This window comes from Entelurus aequoreus, linkage group LG17 (genome assembly GCF_033978785.1).
Source record: "Entelurus aequoreus isolate RoL-2023_Sb linkage group LG17, RoL_Eaeq_v1.1, whole genome shotgun sequence".
Taxonomy (NCBI): domain Eukaryota; kingdom Metazoa; phylum Chordata; class Actinopteri; order Syngnathiformes; family Syngnathidae; genus Entelurus; species Entelurus aequoreus.
The window spans coordinates 25,106,159-25,131,137 of NC_084747.1; the positions used below are offsets into that span (position 1 = coordinate 25,106,159).

At 39.7% G+C, this 24,979-nt stretch overlaps 1 protein-coding gene across 1 annotated transcript in view; it reads right to left on the reverse strand.

The window, feature by feature from the left end:
• The window catches only part of LOC133631955 (alpha/beta hydrolase domain-containing protein 17B), a 56,301-nt gene that overhangs the window by 11,758 nt on the left and 19,564 nt on the right, over window positions 1–24,979 (reverse strand). Inside the window, exon 2 of the mRNA XM_062024165.1 lies at window positions 18,746–19,213. Within this exon, the coding sequence (XP_061880149.1) occupies window positions 18,746–19,212 (467 nt within the window). The 5' untranslated portion in view covers window position 19,213. The remainder of the gene's footprint in view (window positions 1–18,745; window positions 19,214–24,979) is intronic.

The window sequence follows — 24,979 nt, forward strand, 5'->3', positions numbered from 1 at the left end:
CTTGAAACATGAGAGAAATAAATACATTTGAACTGGTTCTCATGGTCACACTCATTACATCTTGCCACCTGTCTCAGATTGTGGTATATAGATTTATGACAGGAAATAATTGAGAACCACATACAGTATATGTCAAGCTATCTATGTGAGACATCAACATGATCAGAGTTTCCCCTTAATGCAACTGAACGCGGGGCACCGCCACGGCAAAATCATAGCCGCCACACCTTCAAAATAAAGGCTTTTTTACGTGAAAACAAATTAAAGTAATAATATGTATTGTAGCCTCCTGAAGAAGTCAAAAGTCAGACGCTACCTATTTGAAACTTTTATTGCCAAACTTATGCTAAAAACCTGACCGATTCCAACAGGTTTCACCTCCCGTGCAAACCCTTACATTTTTGTGCTTCCACAACACACAACAACACTTCCTGATTCTCGGCCAATCCGCTTTCAGGCACGGACGGTGTGGTTGCGATCATGGGAAAAATAAACATTAAATCAAAACCACAGAAACACAAAACATTACCACTAGCAAGTTGTTACAGTATGAATGGATATACATAGTCTATTATTTGCGCACTATTGACTAGTGATGCACCGAAAATGTGGCCGCTGAAAAAAGACATCGACCACCGGAAACAGCGCTGCCAAAACAGGATGTTGTAAACAAGACGCACAAGTTTGTCTGGAGCGTAGTCAGTAGGGGTGGGAATCTTTGGGCACCTCACGATTCAATTACGATTAAGATTCAGGAGCTGTGATTCGATTAAAAATGTATTATTGATGAATCATTAATTTATGTATGTTGATGCAGTTTTAATTTTTTTTGTTTAATTAAATAAGCGTTTATCCATTGCAACATTTATAAAGAGTGCATTTGTACTAAGAAACAGTTCAATTAATTCCCATCACCTTTATTTTGTTATATTAAATGTGTGCAAAACTGAAACATAACTGCCCAATAATAAAGGAGCTGGTAGGAACTCTCTCTGAGGTGGCTCGCTGCAGTCAGCCAAATTTTAGAAACGGTCTGCATTAAATTATTTACAATAAATAAATGGACTATTGACATTTACTAATCGATTTTATAATCGTCCATGTCCGAATTGCGATTAATCTAAAGATATATTATTTCCCCCACCTCTAGTAGTCAGCATATCTGCGATGTGGACTTAACTTTAATATATCCCACATATAGCCGCGGACAGCCATCTACAAAATGTGCAAATACTAAGAGGACAGTGGCGGCTTTTAAGGAGAGAAGTCCAACTGGAGAAGCGGCGAGAAGAAAGTGTGACGTCATGCTTGCTGCAGCTCGCTTTCCATCGGGGACATGGAGGGACAGGACTAGTCTCTAAACATGAGTACAGTTTATAATAACACCAGACAAAGATGCTAGATTTGTTGCTAGTTGTTTTTCATAAAGAAAAAGACACAAAATGTCTATAGACACTTAAAAAATTTTCCAAAGTGCATTGTAAAATATGCAGCAACAATTGAAAATATAGCAAAACGATATAATGTGTGGAGTTTGCATGTTCTCCCCATGACTGCGTGGGTTCCCTCCGGGTACTCCGGCTTCCTCCCACCGCCAAAAAACATGCACCTGGGGATAGGTTGATTGGCAACACTAAATTGGCCCTAGTGTGTGAATGTTGTCTGTCTATCTGTGTTGGCCCTGTGATGAGGTGGCGACTTGTCCAGGGTGTACCCCGCCTTCTGCCCGAATGCAGCTGAGATAGGCTCCAGCACCCCCCGCGACTCCAAAAAGGGACAAGCGGTAGAAAATGGATGGATGGATATAATATAAAAGTATATGTTAATCCTAATCATTAATAACACAGGTTTGTTTTTAAAATGTATGTAAACATGTTTTAAGTCTTTTAAAGAAAATTATATCATAGCAAAATAAACGATGACGTCATGGTGACCATGCCCATAACCATGCCCCCACCACCACAGGTATCTTGGCAATCTAGGGGAAACCCTGATGATACGTCTCAGCTCTGGTTGTAGCTGACTAAGCAAATCAGTGTCTCGTACTACGAGACAGCCGTGAGTGACAGCCTGGCAGCCAGACTTTGTCCTCGGGCCGACCTTTCAAAACAATTAGTAATAGTGAAAAATATACGCATTTAAAAAAATATGTATGTTATGGTAAACCACATTACAACATTCACAAAAAGAAGTAGGAAGAAGCAGATCTTATTTAGTCCTACCCATTTTCCACTTTATACCAATGACTAACATGTGTTCACTTCCTGTTCTTAATTTGTAACCACTTGGATTAATGAATAATAAGTACAACAGTTCACAATAGTGAAGTTGTGATTCACATAATTTGATGACTAAGATTATCTCATTGACAATAAGGTTCAGGGTCTTCATCCAGATTATTCGTTTTACTTGTAAACACTTTGGGTTTGAACAGTTTAAAAAAACTGGATCATATTAGGACATTGTTTAATCATTCCATAGTTTAATTCCACATACGGAAATACTAAAGATTTTAAGTGCTATACGTGCGTACAAATTAGGGATGTAATAATTAGTTGTAACAATGATTTGATTCGGAATTTGTGGCTGCCAATACGATTCAGGAACGATATTTTTTTTTTTAAACGATACGATCCGAAAACGATACAGTGAGCTGAAATCAGTTCAGTAAATTTAACCAGTGTGACTGAAATAATTACTGAATATTGGACACTACAGGTCAATTTTCCTATATTGCTGTTATTTCCTGTAAGGAAATCATTCATATTCAGTTATATTCAAATAATTCATTTATAAATTAATTATTGTTATTAAACAACAATTAATGGCAATTGCATTCACATCTTATTTGAATAAAGTGCAACCAACACTTAAAAGTTGAATTAAGAGGAAACCTTTCCTGCCCTCGTTTTTAATATTCAAGCAATTTTCAAAAAAAAGTACAGTAACCAACATTTTAACAGTAAATTTATTATGGTACTTCGGCTTGTTTCAACATAGAATAACAATATTAATGTCAAAAATAAAGTGGAACCAACATCTCTTCAGGGTGAATTAACAGTAGTTTGCCGGTTACTTTTACTGTTGTTTTTGACATACAAAACAATACAAAAAATAAATAAATTGATATTAAAAATTAGGTGCAACCAAATCTCCTTAGGTTAAATGAGCAGTGGTTTGACCTGCTACTACTAAAAAAGGCACAACAAATGCAAATACCACAACACAATCAGCCATAACACAACAAAAATAAGCCAAACCACGACAATACAAAGACGGAACGGAAGTGACAGTGGACAATTTTTGTCGACTCACAGACTTCCTTAGGCAGAAAGTTGAAAAGGATGTAATCAACCAAGTTGGAAAAGTAAGTGAAGTGTGACCAGGAAATTGGTTTGTTGCCCTAACTTGCTCGGCTGTCACTTCCGTTGTGTCCGTCGCGTCCATTGAGGCTTCAAGTTGCGTTGTAGCTTTATGTTTATGTCTTGTGGTGTTTTGCAGTCGCCCTGCGATGAGGTGGCGACTTGTCCAGGGTGTACCTCGCCTTCCGACCGATTGTAGCTGAGATAGGCTCCAGAGCCCCCCGCGACCCCAAAAGGGAATAAGCGGTAGAAAATGGATGGATCGATGGTGTTTTGCAGTCGTGCTGTAGCTGAAAGTTATGTGGCTTTATGATATTGTCTTGTCGCATTTTTATGTGTCGTGACTTTTCTCAGCCACCGTAGGTGTTCGCCATTCTTGTTTTGATGACTGATGGCGATGACGCCACAGACGGGCAGACAGACTTGATTAACGTTTAACAACCTTATCAATAAAAGTGCTAATCTTCATATAAAGTCTGCAGTTCTTAAATCCAATGTTTTCCTTTTTCTAATATCTATAAAACCGATCGATATGCCTTTTTACACAATGTTGGATCGATACTTATCTTACAAACTTGCCGAGCACAGATCGATGCAGTTGAATCTAAGGAATATAAATCGATATCAATAAATCAATCAATCAATCAGTTTATTTATATAGCCCTAAATCACAAGTGTCTCAAAGGGCTGCACAAGCCACAACGACACCCTCGGTTCAGATCCCACATATGTCGATTAATGTTACACACCTGAAGCAAATGTTTTAAGTTCATTTTTATCCAAGGTTATGCTTCTCTTTAAGAAGAATTGTTGTACATTCTTGGGTAGCAGGTTATATTTTGATTTGTACATAATTTTAGCTGTTTGCAAATGCACCAAGTCATTGGATTTCAATATTTTTGATTCAATAAATAGTGTTTGAATGTTCTCTATATCCAACATTATGTATTATTTTAACCGACCTCTTTTGTAACACGATTAGTGAATGAAGTGTACTTTTGTCATTATTTCCCATATTTCTACACAATACCTCAGATATGGTAACACCAGCAAACAGAGAATATGAAGTGATTTTTGGTACAGAACAAATTTTGCTTTATTTATTATTGAAATATGTCTTGCCACCTTGTGTTGTATCATATTGTAACCGTTAGCATGTTCCCTAATGGTAACAACCAAATGGTTTATTTTTTAGCATGTTGCAAAATGCCGCTTTAAGGAATTGAGAACTACATTTTTTAAATATTTCACCCTGTATGAAGTGAATCTGTATAAGTTTTTCCAACTGATTTTAGGGAGAGGAAGGCAGACGAGGACGAGAACATACCAGACACTGCTTGTCCAAGCATTGATGTTCGATACATGCTCCTCCCAGGAGGTACAGTAAATAAATGCATTACTTCTACAGCACACTGGGAGACATTAGCTCATTAGAGATTCTAAATGGGCGGTTGGTTACCTGCTTACATGACAAAGCACTAAAATGACATTCAGTGCCCTAATTCGCTAAAGTTTATCGCTCGTTCATTAGTATGAACCGGTTATCATTGTGCAATAGAACGTCACCTGGCCCTCCTTTATCTTGTGCTTATTGTGAGTTTACAAGCATCATATTGCATAAACCCTCACCATGAAACATTATCATAGGGTCATCATAGGGCGGGCCAATCTACAAATCTGGTGACAAGATATGGCAGTCACATTTGGAACACACAGGAACCTCTGACTTTTATTTAAAACAGCGTCACATCCTTCAACTATCTCGGACAAAAGACCCGATCCGGCGTCGCAGCTGCCCTCGTCGGCACCATTGTTCTGACAAGCTCTTAACAACACAGCAAACCACACAAGCCTGCAATTTGTTGAATCCAGGCTTGAACAGACCTTGCTGCCGTTACAGGCCCTCCCCCCCAACCCTCATCAATTGTGCCTCTTGACACAAATCCAATCTTTTATGCTCCACATGCTCTCTCAGCCTTCTACTCTTGACTCCTGGTCACGGGTCGCTTTTTACCCAAGAAAATATTCCAAAAATCCAAAATAAGCCGTAAAGCCAATGAATGCTATTTTTAGGACATTAGGAACATATGCGCAGACATATTTCTCAGATCAACGTGCCATCTGTCCTAACAAACATCCTTGTTTCTGACCTATCAAATACTATTAACCTTATTACTCATACAATCATGCACTGGTTGGAAAAGATGTACCGACATGTAAGACCATGAGGACAATAACCATAGATAGTCTTACTTGGTTGCTGTTCTGTGTTAAGAGTGCGATGAGCAGTCAATTAGACCGGAAGATTTCAATGAAATGATGTGAACTATGTCCATGTTTGTGAGAAGGTAATATCCCTGACAAATGCCGAATCTGAAAAAGTAGCATGCTGAATGTATGTGGCGATGGACCAGGAAGTGAGTTAGTCTTGTTTATTTTGCTGGGCCATAGTGTGGGAAGGCCTTGGTCTGAAAGATCATTGGAAATCGGTTGCTAGGCTACCACTCAATATTAGACTTGCGGGATAGACTGCGGGCCCTCCTCCATCTCAGAGGGTAGTGAAAATTATACTATTCAACAGAAAACACACACACACACACACACACACACACACACACACACACACACACACACACACTTCGCTTTCTCATTAATCTGAAGTATGATAATTGAGGCTCTGTTTGAGCCTGCTGTTTTGACAGAACCACTCCTAGTTCAGGTGAAAGGGCTTGACTAACCGTGACTAATCAAACAAAAAAACACACACACAGGAAATAAGTGTGTGTGTGCGTGTGTGTGTGTGACGCAGCAGGAGCCTATTGTGTTATCAGCAGACTACATAAATTTGTCAACACTCAACGAGATGGTACATTTGCTGACTATGGATAAGTAGCACAGACTGATAACCTTTAATTGTAAATGGGTTATACTTTTATAGCGCTTTTCTACCTTTAAAAGGTACTCAAAGCGCTTTGACACTATTTCCACATTCACCCATTCACACACCGATGGCGGGAGCTGCCATGCAAGGTGCTAACCACGACCCATCAGGAGCAAGGGTGAAATGTCTTGCTCAAGGACACAACGGACGTGACTAGGATGGTAGAAGCTGGGGATTGAACCAGAAACCCTCAGGTTGCTGGCAGGGCCACTCTCCCAACCGCGCCACGCCGTCCCCTTAAGAAAAACCCAAACCGGTAGGCTAAATCTTATGGATGTTTTTAGTTAACACGAGAATGTGGGGCTCAAATAGGGGCAGGTCAGGTTTATGGTGGGATTCGATCGGTTTGCACCCTTGATGATTCATGGTCAACAGGGTCCAAAGGCAGGCAGGCAGGCGCGCGAGCACGCACGCACGCACGCACGCACGCACGCACGCACGCACGCGCGCGCGCACACACACGCGCACGCGCACGCGCACGCGCACACGCACACGCACACGCGCACGCGCACGCACACGCGCACACACACACACACACACACACACACACACACACACACACACACACACACACACACACACACACACACACACACACACACACACACACACACACACACACACACACACACACACACAGAGAGAGAGAGAGAGAGAGAGAGAAATGTGCAGTGGTAAAAGGGACGTTAATTCACTCAGCTTTATAACAAATACAAAATAAAAGACAGCATTTAAAAGATCTAACATTTAGACAATTTACAAAAACATGCACCTGGGGATAGGTTGATTGGCAACGCTAAATTGACCTTAGTGTGTGAATATTGTCTGTGTTGGCCCTGCGATGAGGTGGTGACTTGTCCAGGGTGTACCCTCCCTACCGCCCGAATGCAGCTGAGATAGGCTCCAGCACCCCCCGCGACCCCAAAAGGGACAAGCGATAGAAAATGGATGGATGGACATATAAATCAGATTTCCTCTAAGTATTATTTACTGAAACACAGAAAGCTACTGACTGTCCTAGAAAGTTGAGCCTTTACTCTCCATCATAATATACCCCTGACGTGTGACCAAACATAACGCGAATGTTTTATACATTTTAAAAAATATATATAATTTCGAGAAAAATCGCACATTTGGATTAGACACTGCAGGACAGCCAGTCTCATTCCAACAGTCTACCTTTAGTAGGAGTGTGACAATATGTTTAAACATTATGACCAGTGTTGGGACTAACGCGTTACTGTAACACCGTTAGTTTCGGCGGTAACTAGTAATCCAAGGTATTATTTTTTATATTCAGTAACTCAGTTACAGTTACTACATGATGCGTTACTGCGTTATTTTACGTTATTTTTTATGTAGTATCGGCTAGAAACAGAAGATCTGAGTGTGTTTTATTGCAGCGCTGCAGTGTCGTTCTTCTGAATCTCTTGTGTCACAAGAGGCGCGCTCTGTGTGTCTGGGTGTGGGTGTGGGAAGGGGAGGGCAGGGGAGAGGAGGGGAGGGGGGTGCGCAATACAACGTAAACCGTTGGCCAATCAAAAAGTAACCACAGAACACTCCACGGTATAGTGTTCTGTGGTTACTTTTTGGTTGGCCAAGCGGACGTGACGACAGGCTGTCCTCACTCAGGTCCGCACGGACCTGGAGGGGGCGTGCCTTAAGTCCGACTGGAAATCGGGAGAAATTTGGAAGAATGGTTGTCCCGGGGAGAGGCACTGAAATTCGGGATGTTTGGCAAGTATGAGATATTCTCACTTCTTTTCTTTTGTCGAGCACAAAGAAAAGAACATTTTAGTTAAATGTAAGTTGTGTCTTGGATCAAAGATCCCATCTACTGCCCAAAACAACAATTCAAATCTGCCTGGTTAGGCTTTGTGTATGTCATGTGTGCCTTTTTTGATTGATTGATTGAGACTTTTATTAGTAGATTGCACAGTGAAGTACATATTCAGTACAATTGACCACTAAATGGTAACACCCGAATAAGTTTTTCAACTTGTTTAAGTCGGGGTCCACTTAAATTGATTCATGATACAGATATATACTATCATCATAATACAGTCATCACACAAGATAATCATCAGGGTATATACATTTAATTATTTACATTATTTACAATCCAGGGTGTGGAATGTGGAGGGGGGGTGGGAGGGTTAGGTTAGGTTTGGTTGTTATCATCACTTCAGTCATCAACAATTGAGAACAGAGAAATGGACATTGAAACAGTGTAGGTCTGACTTGGTAGGATATGTACAGCAAGTAGTGGACACAGAGAGAGAGACAGATCAGAAAGCATAAGAAAAAGTATCTACATTTGATTATTAACAATCCGGGGAAGGTGTTAGTTTAGGGTTGAAGTTGCCTGGAGGTGTACTTTTAGTGCGGTTTTGAAGGAGGATAGAGATGCAGTTTCTTTTACACCTGTTGGGAGCGCATTCCACATTGATGTGGCATAGAAAGAGAATGAGTTAAGACCTTTGTTAGATCGGAATCTGGGTTCAACGTGGTTAGTGGAGCTCCCCCTGGTGTTGTGGTTATGGCGGTCATTTACGTTAAAGGCCTACTGAAACCCACTACTACCGACCACGCAGTCTGATAGTTTATATATCAATGATGAAATCTTAACATTGCAACACATGCCAATACGGCCGGGTTAACTTATAAAGTGCAATTTTAAATTTCCCGCTAAACTTCCGGTTGAAAATGTCTATGTATGATGACGTATGCGCGTGACGTCAATCGTTGAAACGGGAAGTATGCGGACACATTGAATCCTATACAAAAAACTCTGTTTTCATCTCAAAATTCCACAGTATTCTGGACATCTGTGTTGGTGAATCTTTTGCAAATTTGTTTAATGAACAATGAAGACTGCAAATAAGAAAGTTGTAGGTGGGATCGGTGTATTAGCGGCTGGCTGTAGCAACACAACCAGGAGGACTTACTTGGATAGCAGACGCGCTAGCCGACGCTAGCCGCCAACCGCAACGGATGATCGGGTGAAGTCCTTCGTCCTTCCGTCGATCGCTGGAACGCAGGTGAGCACAGGTGTTGATGAGCAGATGAGGGCTGGCGTAGGTGGAGCGCTAATGTTTTTATCATAGCTCTGTGAGGTCCCGTTGCTAAGTTAGCTTCAATGGCGTCGTTAGCAACAGCATTGTTAAGCTTCGCCAGGCTGGGAATTATTAACCGTGTAGTTACATGTAGATGGTTTAATAGTATTGTTGATCATATGTGTATCCTTCCAGTCAGGGATTTATTTATTTTGTTTCTATCTGCATTTAAGCACGATGTTATCACGTTAGCTCAGTAGCTAAAGAGCTTCGCCGATGTATTGTCGTGGAGACAAAAGTCACTGTGAATGTCCATTTCGCGTTCTCGACTCTCATTTTCAAGAGGATATAGTATCCGAGGTGGTTTAAAATACAAATCCGTGATCCACAATAGAAAAAGGAGAGAGTGAGCCAGCTTCAGGCATGTGATTTGACCACAATGAAAAAGACTGAAAAAATTTCCGGGGGTCTGGGGGACGAAGGGGGGCAACGCCCCCCGAAGCTCCTGGTTTTTCACCAATTTAACATGCTAAAATTAACAAAGACAGCACCATTTGAAGAAAATATTTTAGTGTTTAAAGACATGAAAACATAATTAATAGAACATGCATAACCCAATTATCTTAATGAATCACTGTATATGGTTCAGTCCCAACAGTATTTAGTCACTAATATTTACATCTTGTGTTCATTTCACATCCACAGGTGTCACATTGATCAGTGTTATTATCTACAGTTTATTTACAGTATTACCACATTACTTCAGTTCATGTAATGTAATGTAAACATTTCATTCTTTTCGCCAAAATAGGATATACATTTATGAAAATAATTAAACATGTTTAGTATTGTTTACTCATATTTGAAAATAGGAAATAATAATAATGTGAGGACACTGACATATTGCATGAAACAAGTGTGAAAATATTTACCTTCAAGATTGTTACACCACTGACAATAGTTTCAACAGACTACATAAGAACTTAATATTACAAAATAGTATTATATGCAAATTTATTTCAAATAAATTGTTAACTAGAATCAATAATGCGACTCTTTGAATTTCTGTAATTTCATAATATATTTTCACGTGGCTTTTTATTTTTAGAAAAACCCATTTATATTTCGCAAAGCAATAATTGGTTAATATTTAAAACAAACATGCGTATTTCGCAAGCAAATATTTTTTAGCTTACCTCATTATTAACAACCCTGTCTGCAACTGAAGTGGGTGGATCTTTCCTCTCGATGTCTACGGCAGTTGTAGATGCAAACAAGATGAAGTCCGTAAGGTTTGCTCACTTTCGGTTGACATCCAAAAGTACCAGCTAGTGAAAAGTTCGTTTTCCTTGCTTCAAGTTGTTTCATATGTTTTTGGCGTTTCACATGTACTTCCAAAGCCTTGAGACCTTGTGATCCATAGTCAATATTATCATGACACCGCGTGCACAAAACCTTTCCGGGACGATCGATTTTCCGAATAAAATCACCGAACAAAGTCGTAACTTCCTTCTTCCCAACAGTATCAGTGATTTCCCTTTCCATCCAGTCCCATCGAAACTTATTTTTGACATGTTTATCAATTTATTTTACTAGTAAAGCATTCTTTCTCTCGAGAACCGACATCGTTTACATATGGAAAATGGCGCTAATAACCATTATTAATGATGACGTTATTAACGTCATCATTCATAACAGATGTCCTGATTGGTCACAAGGAACATATCGACCAATCAACTACGGCGTAATATAAACTACGTCTCGAATCTTGATTTAGGGTCGGAAAAAAAAACGGAAAAACGGGAGATCTTTTTTTTTCTTTTTCCCGAGATTAAAAAAGACGGAATTCCGACTTTAGACGGAAAAATCACATGCCTGCAGCTTGTAACTAAGTTACGGTCAGAGCGAAAAAAGATGTCTTGCACTGCATTCTAGTCCTTCACTCTCACGTTCCTCATCCACAAATCTTTCATCCTCGCTCAAATTAATGGGGGTAATCGTCGCTTTCTCGGTCCGAATCGCTCTAGCTGCATTGAAAACAATGGGGAAATCTGAGGAGCCTTTCAACTGTTGACATCACGCTACTTCCGGTACAGGCAAGGCTTTTTTTTTATCAGCGACCAAAAGTTGCAACTTTATCATCGATGTTCTCTACTAAATCCTTTCAGCAAAAATATGGCAATATCGCGAAATGATGAAGTATGACACATAGAATGGATATGCTATCCCCGTTTAAGTAAAACAATTTCATTTCAGTAGGCCTTTAAGGAAGTAGTTTGACATGTACTTCGGTATCAGGGAGGTGTAACAGATTTTTTCCTTAGGTGAAGCCTGGTTTACAGCTATGTTGTTATTATACTGTTTGTTACTTATGTATGTTATGTTGCAGCTATTTAAAATAGCTTTGTCAATTTGTTCTGGCCTGAAATAAATTGGCCCTTTGAAACATATCTTTGTCTTTGTGTGTTGTATGTAGACCACATTGCTTAGCAGAGTTCAGTGATGCAAATGCATGTCAAGTTGATCAACGCATTGTATTATTCTCCAGTGCAATAACAGTACTGAAATGAAGGCTAAAAGGGCATTAATGGGAGCTTTAAAAAAAAAAAAAGTAGAAGTAACTAAATAGTTACTTTTCACAGTATTGCATTACTTTTTGGTGTAAGTAACTGAGTTACTTTTGAAATAAAGTAACTAGTAACTGTAACTAGGTACTGGTTTTCAGAAACTAACCCAACACTGATTATGACAATAATTGAAAGGTTTCGCATCTTCTTTTTTGCTGCCATTAACGTTTTTAATTTATCCTTTGGTACGTTGCATGATGTTATATTAATAATGAATCATACACTCTACAAAAAGTCTCACAGAGTGTCCGCCTTGAGATCGGTAGGTTGTGAGTTCAAACTCCGGCTGAGTCATACCAAAGACTATAAAAATGGGACCCATTACCTCCCTGCCTGGCACTCAGCATAAAGGGTTGGAATTGGGGGTTAAATCACCAAAAATGATTCCCGGGCACAGCCACCGCTGCTGCCCACTGCTCCCCTCACCTCCCAGGGGGTGATCAAGGGTGATGGGTCAAATGCAGAGAATAATTTTGCCACACCTAGTGTGTGTGTGTGACAATCATTGGTACTTTAACTTAACAATGCCTTAAAACAACAACACTGCGGCATTCTGAACGGCACATTCATTTGTGTTCCTCGCGCTAGAGGCTAGACATACAAAGAAGCTACTATGCTGGACTCCAGGGATAAACTCATGATGGAAGCTGGCATTGTCGAAATCAATAGTATTGTTCACAAGTACTTCGTAGTATGTAAAAAGTGTCTCATGTAAATATAGAACATCCATCCATTTTCTACCGCTTATTCCCTTCGGGGTCGCGGGGGGCGCTGGAGCCTATCTCAGCTACAATCGGGCGGAAGGCGGGGTACACCCTGGACAAGTCGCCACCTCATCGCAAACATGCTCAAACTTGTCGCAGCTTCTCCATATTGAGAAATTATCACATATAGTATCGTAACATGATGCGTCCTGAGATTCCCAGTCCTAAACGTTCGTAAATTTAAGCATGTTAAGTCAACACCCGCCCTTCTTCCAATAAAACCGCTCAGATTTTGCATGTCCTGTTTCACAAAGATGAAGGAACAATTAACACACACACGCATACAAGAAAAACTTTTACTACAAATACGAGCCAGAAAAAACTTTTAAAAATAGGGGCCTTTTAACTGAAGATATTACTGCTCTCATCCGTTGGTTTCATTTATAGCAGAAAATGTATAGAAAATACTCTCCCCTTTCTACCAAATAAACAAAGTTAGAGCCAGAGATAAGTGTTTTCATATCAGATGCAAAGAAAGAAAGAAAATGAAGGGCTGCTGTTAGGATGATCCACACCGAGTCTACCAGATCTGCCGTGATGCTGGAACTTGTGATATGAAATTGTAGCATGGACAACAATACTCTGACTGTGGTTTGTCATCCTTGTGGACATCCTCCAGGGAAAACACACTTAAAACATTTCTGCTCATGTACGCAACTTCCTTCGCCACTGCACATGGCAATTCTTCAGTGTTGAGCATTATTTACACATGCTGAACAACATTAGTATGAATAGATAATCAAAACTGAAATTAAAAAATGTTAATAGGTATGGTGGAGAGTCAAGAACGCAGTACCCCCAAGACTAGCCAGTGTGATCTACATCAGGGATATTCAACTAAATTGTTTTGGGGGCCACATTCCCAGAAAGCTAATGACCGGGGGCCGGACTTCTCCCTTCCTTTTTTTTTTTTAAACTGAACTTTCAGGCCACCAGTTGAATAGCCCAAATGATGAAAAAGATAGGACCTAAAATGGAACACTACTAGTATATAAAAGGAGTTGAAAGAAATGACTACTGACTTCCTCTGAAGTAAACAGGCAACAAACATTTTAGATACATAAATCACATATGAAAAAAATAATTTGGAAAAGAGAGGACTTTATGGGGTGCCTTGAGGAACGCCTCAGTCCCGATGTTCTACTGTATACTTGCTAGCAAGGTTAAAATGTCAATGCAAGGATTTATCAATGTGTGTACAGTGGTCCCAGTTCCTCTATACAACAGGAGCACTTTCGTGTTTTTCAGAGTGACTTCCCTTTTTTTTTCTCTAAGTTTAAGTCCACAGCGAATCCATGCTTCTTTCCAGGCTGGTTTGTTGGCTTTTTTGAACCCATATCGAGTAAGCAAAATAGACTAAACTTGGACTACGCATTTAAACTGCAGGCCAAAGTGGACCTTATCTTTTCCTGCGCACACGAATGACATAGCTCCAAGATGACGTAAACGTGGGAAACAGGTCGCATTGCCGTTTAGACTGCAGTCACATCAGATTCCAAACGGATTCGGATTACCTCCCGATGTGGCCCAAATCTGATGCAAAAATATCAGATTTGAAGCACTTTGGGGTGTTTGGACTGTCAAAAAAAATATCTGATCCGTGTCACTTGAGGGCAAAAAAATGGAGCAGAGGTTAATGGCGAGGAAAGAAACACACTGAAGCACGAAGAAATGGCGACCCAGTAATGGCTAACAAACACAATCTAACAATGGGGGCTACGCCCTTCAAAATGGCTGGGCCCTGTGTGTACTGTACTGCACAGGAAGTGATGTCATCCAAATGGCAGCACCCTAAGGCTTCCAGCGGCACACAAAATGAATGATTGAAGCATTCGTACACAGAGACACAGTTTGCATACAGACAGATATTTGATGAGATCTAAAGGCTTATAAACCACAAAGTTGGCAAATAAAGGGGTTGGTTAATCGAGGTTCCACTGTAGTTGTAGTTTAGAGAACCAAATTAAGACACCTTGTTGCAGTGTAGTTCTTACCTACACAACACTGAAAATTGTCATCTTCTTCTTCTTATGGTTTACACATTTTTCTATAGTATTTTGCCTTCTTGTCTTTCAGATTTGCTTTTACCCTACAAACCCTTGCAGACCCCTAAGATCTCGGGGTCAGGACACAACATCACAGGATGGAATTGCCGGAAGACCTCAGGGCTGCAGAGAACGTTCAGTTTTTAAGAGCAGGCTTAAGACCCATCTTTTTGATATTGAAGTCATTAATACTTTCCTTTTTATTACTCATTAATAATCGACATCGCGCCTTATAACCCGGTGCGCCTAATGTACGGAATAAGTCTGGTTGTGCTTACCGACCTCGAAGCCATTTTTGATGACGCCCGTAAACACCAACATTTTAAATACCCATTGAGAATATAGAACATTACACAGCGCTCAAAAATCTGTCAAAATATTTTAGTACGTCTTTGGTAAGCTACGAAGCCGCACCGCTTGATGGATTGTCGGTGCATTACAGCTACCATAGTCAGACGTACTGTGCTTCAACATACGATAATTGTTATGGTGTGTGTATAATGGCACCTATTAGCAGGCATTATCTGTTGTTTTGTTTCGCAATATTATGCAAAACCAAATGTTCTTACCTACTGGTACCTGCTGATGTGTATTCAGGATCTGCATAAATCCTGAAAATTTGCGCCCGTCCGTCATTGCAGCCCTCTGTAGTCGATAAGCTTCTTCTTTTTCTCTCACATCTTGTTATGGGGCATTCATGCTCCGCTGTTGCCATTTCTAATATGAAGTAAGGTAAAGTTCTAACTTATATCGGTCAGTAGACTCGCTGTGGAAGCGCTAAAAACTACCGGTGTAGTGGGTTTACATAATTCACCCACGAAACTTTAGTTATTAAAGAGTTCCGGTCAAACGTTTTTTCACGGGACACATTTCCGGCGTTGTTGTGATAATGAGCCACGGATGAGGAGGTGCTGCTTCGTTATTAATTTAATTAAAATCTGAAATCATTAAAACAGTTAGTTACATCTTCTGACACTTCTTCAACTCCCATCCTTGCACGCTACACCGGTACACCAAAGAGGACAGGGAGAAGACGCTGTCGAAGGTGACTCACGTAAATAAGACCGCCCACCAAACAGTGCATCTTGAAGCGACGGTCAGAAAGCGACTTGAAGATGGTCCGTAAAACATAATCTATGCAACATTTTGAACAAATAACCACCATTACATGTTATGTAGACCACAAGGAAGTCTTTTAAATGTAGGGAAAAAAAATCATAATATGGCCCTTTTAATGCGCCTTATAATCCGGTGCGCCCTATGGTCCGAAAAATACGGTAGTTAAATGTATTTATTGTACAAATGTGTTTTTCTATCTTTATAATATGTTTTACTCATATTTTATCTTATATTCAAATGGTACCAACTATTTTAAATGTTTTATTATTTTTACTTTCAGGCTTTCCTCAGAAGGAGCTCTCTGCATCAGGGATTATATTGGCCATGGCTGTGGGTAGAGGTGGGAATCTTTGAGCACTTCACAATTTGATTACGATTAAATTAAAAATCGATTGATGCATCTTTAATTTATGTATATTACTGCAGTTTTACATTTACTTTTGTTTCATTAAATAAGCGTTGATCACTTGCAACTTTTAAAAACTGTGCTTTTATAAGAAGAAACACTTCAATTAATTCCCATCACATTTAATACATTAATGAAAATGTATGCAAAATTGGAACATAAGTGCCCTATAATAAAGGAGCTGGTCGGATCTCTCGGTGAGGTAGCTCGCTGCAGTCAGACAAAGTTTAGAACAATCTGAATTACTTTATTTACAATAACTAAATTGATTATTGATGTTTACTAAATCGATTTTATTATCGTCCATGTCCGAATTGCAATGAGTCTAAAAATCGATTACCGTAATTTGCGGACTATAAGCCGCTACTTTTTCCCCTCGTTCTGGTCCCTGCGGCTTATACAACGGTGCGGCTTATATATGGCCTGTTCTTCTCCGACACCGACGAAGAGGATTTCGGTAGTTTTAGTACGCAGGAGGAAGACGATGACACAATGATTAAAGACTGACTTTTCATATACCGGTAGGCTGGTTATTTTGATAACGTACATGCAAGCACTTTGTATTACTTTGCACCGTTGTATTATTTGTACTCTGCGCGAATGCTGTTCGCCATGTCAAAGATGTGAAAGTTTGATTGAACGATTGAAAGATTTATAGTTAATAAATGGGACGCTTTGCGTTCCCAAACAGTCATCTCTGTCCTGACAATCCCCTCCGTGGTAGCAGGAACCCCTATATACTACGGTGATTACACATCAAAACCCTGCGGCTTATAGTCGGGTGCGGCTTATATATGGAGCAATCTGTATTTTCCCCTAAATTTAGCTGGTGCGGCTTATAGTCTGGTGCGGCTTATAGTCCGGAAATTACGGTATTTCCCCCACCTCTAGCCGTGGGGGCGCTTTGTGTCTGCATACTGGTGGCCGAGGCCTGGTGACGTCCTGGTGCAGACGGCTCCTGTGATAGTGTTTATTCACCTGGTTCCTCTGTATTCAGCCATGCATTCAACTGTACGCGTGTGTAACTGTGTATATTTGTGATTGATGATGAGGGATGTGGGTCATCGGGAGGGATGTTTGATAAGAAATTATCGAGTTCGAGCCTATTATCGAATCCTCTTATCGAACCGATTCCTTATCGATTCTCTTATCAAGTCCAGATAGGTTGTTGTATATGGAAAAAAACACAATATTTGGTTTAACAAAAGCTCACTTTTCTTATATAAGAAAAAAATAAAATCTAGTAAATAAATAAATATTGACTGTTACCCCCCTAAAAAAATAAAATAAAATAAATAAATATTGACTGTTGCTACCCAAAGTATATTAAGTGGGATTTTTAAGAAAAACAAATATATACAGTAAGACAAAAACAACCTGTCTCTGTGATCACTATAGGTGTATAAATAATACTATAGTGTTAAATAAAATCAGTCCCTTGGGCACAAAACTGAAAATAATACAGCTCTCCATAAAGTGCACTTCTGCTGCTATTTTGACATAAGTGTTTGTTATGATGCTTTGACATTTTTGCACTTTATTTCTTTATTGAAAGAAAATTCTATGAAGAGAAAAGTTGTTTGCAAATGTAGTTACAATGCTAAAAAATGTAGCCCCGAAAAGTGTTGTTGCATGTCACCACCCGGCAGCTAAGAATGAGGTTATGAGCACGCTGTGAAAGTAAACGTCAAGAACTCAAGCCAACACGCCTCGTCTGCATTATTTATAATTAGACAGACAACACATATACAGTGTGATTATGTTTTGTTTACAAGCAAAGAAAAACAAAAGTTAAAAAAGGGAGATGTCATATATGTACCTGCTGCGGTTGTTTTAAGAACGTTGCGACAGCTGCCGTAAAGGAGGTGCGTTGCTAGCCTTGTTGCTATGTTTCCGTTGGTCGTAAAAGTGTTCGTCATGTGTTTGTACCCTGCTCAAATCTCTCAGTAAAGTTATTCATTGGATTATACCTTTTGTTTTGAACTTTATTACACCTTGGAGCGCTTTTTCCAGTGCATTGTTTTTCCTGCTTTCCCTATCTGCTCCTAATGACTGAGCTACGTGACGTCATTTCTTGTGATGTCTCACGGGGCATTTCTGGTCGGAACGGGATTGGTCCCAGGGATTTGAATAAAGAACCAACTCTTTTTCTTTACTATAGTGGTCTCGATAACGGGTACCGGTTCTCAAAAAGGGATTCGAGTCTGAGGACTCGGTTCTTTTCTTATCGAACAACCGGGAAAACCGGTTTCGAGTATCATCCCTAGTCATTGGCCATTGTTTTTAAGTCTAAAGCACTTTGTGTTGCATTTTTTATGTATGAAAGGTGCTTTATAAATAATTTTTTTACAGGCGGAATTGTGTCAGTTCTCATTGTTTTGAGCTGGTAATGCACCTTCCCGCCCGTTCAATCAACCTTCCTTACCGTGAGCGCAGCGCCTGCCAGGCAGCATCGACATCAGCATACAGGTTCTTCTCTGAGGGTTTCCCCGAACTGGCGCCATAACCAGAGTAGTCGTAGGAGAACACGTTGCAGTTGATCCGAGAACCCAGGCCGATGTAGAAGCTGCTCATCTGGCCCAAATCCACTGCATTTCCATGGGAGAATAAGAGTGTGTAGCGGGCGTTGGGCGAGCAGCGCACAAACATGCACGCGATGCGGTTGCCCTTAGAGGTGCGCGTCATGAAGCACTCGATGGCCTCCTTCTCTCGGGACGAGTACTGCCAGTCGGCGCGCTCGGAGAGATGCAGGGACCAGTGGCTGCCGCTCTCGTCACACATGAGGCTGTAGGTGGGCTCGGGGGGCAGGAAGGCTAGTTTGGCCGTTATCTTGCTGGGGCACGGCGGACAACAGAAGAGGCAACAAAGCTCGCTGAAGGATAAGTGGTTCATCCTGAAATAAAAAAAACATGACATGAGCGGGTTGATTCTTCCTGCACATTTGTTTAAGGAAAACAATGGAAGCGGATGAATGTCATTGCTTTCTTGACTGATGATACCAACACCCTTGTTTGGTGTGAGGGATTGGAACGGCATATGCAGTGCTTTAAGCACACTACTAACTGAGAGCTAGCAAATAGAGCTGCACTGTATACACGGTATGATGGTAGAAAGTACCGTATTTTTCGGACTATAAGTCGCTCCGGAGTATAAGTCGCACCGGCCGAAAATGCATAATAAAGAAGGAAAAAAACATAAGTCGCACTGGAGTATAAGTCACATTTTTTGGGGAAATTTATTTGATAAAACCCAACACCAAGAATAGACATTTGAAAGGCAATTTAAAATAAATAAAGAATAGTGAACAACAGGCTGAATAAGTGTACGTTATATGACGCATAAATAACCAACTGAGAACGTGCCTGGTATGTTAACGTAACATATTATGGTAAGAGTCATTCAAATAACTATAACATATAGAACATGCTATACGTTTACAAAACAATCTGTCACTCCTAATCGCTAAATCCCATGAAATCTTTTACGTCTAGTCTCTTACGTGAATGAGCTAAATAATGTTATTTGATATTTTACGGTAATGTGTTAATAATTTCACCCATAAGTCGCTCCTGAGTATAAGTCGCACCCCCGGCCAAACTATGAAAAAAACTGCGACTTATAGTCCGAAAAATACGGTATATAAATTTGGCCACGGTAGAGATTGTGCTCTGCCTTCAAACTGTCGATAGGGTTGAGCCCATAAAACAATATCGGTATATATCGCTATAGACACCTAATGCGCTTGATAAAACATTAAATATAATATTTTTATATTTTTTGGTTGGGAGAAACCAGAAATTACAAAACAAGGTTCGTTGCATGAAGTCGCTCACGCCCTGGGAACACAGCAAAACAGGAATCAAGAAGGATCACTGAGGAAATCGGAGGGACACGCTAACAGCCAATCACTGAATTGATTTTTTTTTTGTTTGCACTATGATTAGGCAAGTTTATTTGTTTACATTACATCAAGTGCCACAATAAATGTTGGCACTTGATGTCATTCAAAGAAAAAGTGGTCATAGACCTGGATCCCTCATGCGGTCCACAAAATGAAGACAAAGCAGTAACATATGAATTTACAATTAAAATAGTTTAAAATCTCAATGAATGCACACTGCGTTTTATTTCTTTGCAGACAAAGGTAAAGTCCCATCTAACGCGGTTTGATATTAATCGACCAAACATAATCGTTATCGTAATCAACCCTCGCCGTTTGCTGGCAGTGACGTAAATCAATTGGGATAAATGTTTATTTACTTTTAAGATGCCGTCCATGTACAGTAGAAGAGATTAAATTTGGCATATTAATAAATTATGGTAACATAGAAATGCTTGTCAATATTATGCTGCAAGCTAGATTTTTTTATACATAAATGACGATTTCTGAAAGTTAAACCTACATTTAATCATTGGCTTAATGTTTTCAAATGATCAAACTCTTGGAAAATGGTTAAAAGTACAAAAGCCCTTAAATTGATATCTTTATTGGAGAAATTTCAAGTGATTTAGATTAGCCTTTTTTGCCTTTTTGAATTGTGCATCTTATCCGATTTTTTTATTAATGTTATGTTATATGTTGAAAGTGCCTTGGTTGTTGTGTACATTGAGAATATATGTTTGTATGTACAACAAACAACCAAAACAAATAAATAAATAAAAAAGTTGCCGTCCGTGTTTGGCCTTGCCAAGCTCTTTTTTTCTTTCGACTAAAGAAGAAAACAGACCTTTTTGTTGTCGTTTCTGAAGCGGATCATTGATCATACGTAAACAATGTACTACTGCGACGAGACAGGATTATGCAGTCTCATCAACACTCAAGCAAAACTGAAGTACAACGCAGAGAAAGATTCAAACACTTTAAAGACAGAGTCACGCTGCTGTTTAAAGTAAAAAAGACGGGAACTCAAACTTAAACCACTATGCCTTGGTAAGCCAGCAAACCCTCACGGTTTTCAACAGAAATGGGGATCATTCTATTGTATTTTGAAAAAAGCAAGGGTCTAAAAAATAAGTTACATATTACGCGTGATCGGGATTTTATGGACCCAGACGACCGCATTTTTAGTTTTTATTTGAGTGTACACACTAGAGATGCGCGGATAGGCAATTATTTCATCCGCAACCGCATCACAAAAGTCGTCATCCACCCGAACTAACATTTTATCAAAACCACAACCGCCCGCCACCCACCCGTTGTTATATATCTAATATAGACGATGCAAGGCATTCCTGTTAAAGAAAGGAGACTGATCCAATGCAGCAGAGACATTTAATGCGTGCCACGCATTAATATCTCTTGGCTACGCATTAGAGGCTAAGAGATATTAATGCGTGATAATATTATTTATCATTATTATAATATTATTGTCATTTCCATTAAGAAAGTGTTGACTATTATTATTTTTTTCCCCTGGTTTTTAGTATTCCCTTTTTTAGTTTGTCGTGTACCACGTTTGCAGCCGGATACTTCGTCTTTGACAGCTGCTGGAATCTGAAGAAATCGATTATTGTTCTTTTTTGTACAGGCGCGAAACAGGACAGTCGCGTGCGGTTAAGGACCCCCGGCAACTTTGTGACTTTATTGGACGCGGCCCCGGAAGTAAATGGGGAGAAGGCTTTTGTAGGGGGGAAGAAATTTGGTGTGACAGCTGCAGCAGTGCCTGATGAATAATTGCCTGTTTCAAAGAGTGCTGCTCGTTTTTCGTATGTGGGTAACAACATTTAACTATGTATTTTTTTTTTCTGAATTGGTTGAACCGCCACCCGCCCGAATCTATTTAAAATCAAATTTCGTCATGCATCCGCCTGACCCGCGGATTATCCGCGGACTCCGCGGTTGTGTCCGCAAACCACGCATCACTAGTACACACACATTGCATCTAATTTAGGTTCCGGAAGAAGAAGAAACAGGCAAAGGAGAATGTGTTTGCACTCGGCACAAAAGTTAACTTTTAGTTTCGATCCCTGCCAACGTATAGCTCCAAAATGGACTAAATCATTTTAAACGACCATTTTAAAAAGCTTGGTTTACTTCCTCCAGTGCTAGTATTACTATTTATTATGCTTGCTCCTTTTTTGTAGAATAAATTGTTAGTTTAATTCTTGTCACCTCATCATTTTACACCGCCTTAGAACAAAATGATCTGGTTGGGAGGATCCTAAATGTGCCATGGACTAGACTGGATTGCTCTCTCAGAAGCAGCAGCCAGAGAAATAAGAGATTACAGCTGAATCATTGATACATTTGACAGCCTTTATAATTGTCTTTATAATGAATATAAAGACAATATAACATACATTCATAAACGTGGATGGATATGCAAAAGTGCAATATATTTATCTGTACAGTAACCTATTTATTTATATCTGCACCTCATTGCTCTTATCCTGCACTATCATGAGCTAATGCAACAAAATTGTGTTCTTATCTGTACTGTAAAGTTCAAATTTGAAAGACAACAAAAGGAAGTCTAAGTCTAAGCTGCGGTATCAGATATGCAGACGATATAATTATATTTACACTGTACTTTAATTTACATTTATTGTTTTTATTTTGTTTTCATTTGTGGAAACAAGTTCAACTGGTAACAGCTCATGCGCGTATGTCATGCGTGCAACGTTGTGAAGCGCATTGTTTGGTAACCCAGCCAAATAGAAAAATATTTCTATGTCCAGTCATAGATAGGGTTGGGCATCGTTTGAATTTGGATAATTCCAGTTCCGATTCCGGTTCCCAACGATGTATGCCTGGCAGTGGCCGCAAAACAGCAGCAGTTTTTGTTAGACTTAGACAAACTTTAATCAATCAATCAATCAATGTTTATTTATATAGCCCTAAATCACAAGTGTCTCAAAGGGCTGTACAAGCCACAACGACATCCTCGGTACAGAGCCCACATACGGGCAAGGAAAAACTCACCCCAGTGGGACGTCGGTGAATGACTATGAGAAACCTTGGAGAGGACCGCATATGTGGGTAACCCCCCTAATGATCCACAAGGGGAAATGGTTCCATGTTATTATATTAGCTTCTCGCTAGACTCTCCTTCATCTACTTGTTAATTTCCCGTTAATAACAGCTTAATTTCTGCTGTAATGTGGGTCCATTAGCACTTCCTAAAGGGGAACTGCACTTGTTTTGGAATTTTGCAGATCATTCACAATCCTTATGTAAGACAATCACACGTAGTGCTGGGCGATATAGCGTTTTATTAATATCTCGATATTTTTAGCCCATGACACGATACACGATATATATCTCGATATTTTGCCTTAGCCTTGAATTAAAAGTTAGTTAAAGTACCAATGATTGTCACACACACACTAGGTGTGGTGAAATGTGTCCTCTACATTTGACCCATCCTCTTGATCACCCCCTGGGAGGTGAGGGGAGCAGTGGGCAGCAGCGGTGCCGCGCCCGGGAATCATTTTTGGTGATTTAACCCCCAATTCCAACCCTTGATGCTGAGTGCCAAGCAGGGAGGTAATGGGTCCCATTTTTTATAGTCTTTGGTATGACTCGGCCGAGGTTTGAACTCACAAACTACCGATCTCAGAGCGGACACTCTAACCACTAGGCCACTGAGTAGCACTTGATGCATATAATCACACTTGATGCATATAATCACACCAGTATGATGATTCTATGTATCCACATTAAAACATTTTTGTTCAATACTGCATTAATATGTGCTCATTTTAAACATTCATGCAGAAGAGGGAAATCACAACTAAGTCAATTTACCAAAACTGTATTTATTAAACAGTTATTAAGCAGTGGCACAAACATTTATGTAATTTCCAAAACAGAAAGTGCAAGATTGTCAGAGACATTTTAAAAGAAGCTATGAGTGTACTTTTGTGCATGTCACTCAACATATTTCAATAACTGTCAAATAAAAATGAGCTGCATAATACAGTGTTTCCCATAAACTGCCAAGATACCTGTGGCGGTGGGGGCGTGGCTATGGGCGTGGTCACCATGACATCATCGAGTAATTTGCATAATGTATTACAATGATATGATTTTCTCTAAAAAGGCTAAAAAAATGTATACTTACCAATTAATAATAACAGTTTTGTTTTAAACGTCCATCCATCCATCCATTTTACAATATCATTACAACACTTTATGTACATATTTATATACAGATTTGAACAATAAGTTATTCACTGAAATATATTTATTAATTGTGGTTCTTACAAAAAATATATCATATATATATATATTATATATATATCTTGGGGCGGTATAGCTCGGTTGGTAGAGCGGCCGTGCCAGCAACTTGAGGGTTGCAGGTTCGATCCCCGCTTCCGCCATCCTAGTCACTGCCGTTGTGTCCTTGGGCAAGACACTTTACCCACCTGCTCCCAGTGCCACCCACACTGGTTTGAATGTAACTTAGATATTGGGTTTCACTATGTAAAGCGCTTTGAGTCACTTGAGAAAAAGCGCTATATAAATGTAATTCACTTCACTTCACTTATAAAATATAAAACCTAAAATGTCTCTTAAAGCTCTGCCCCTTTAATTAGTGCATACTAAATAATTTTACTTTAGCCTACTACTACAACCATATTGTTTACCAGCAACATAAAGTGAAACAGAGGCAGAGGTGTCCTGCCACAGTCAGTAACAAATAAACAGAAAACAGTT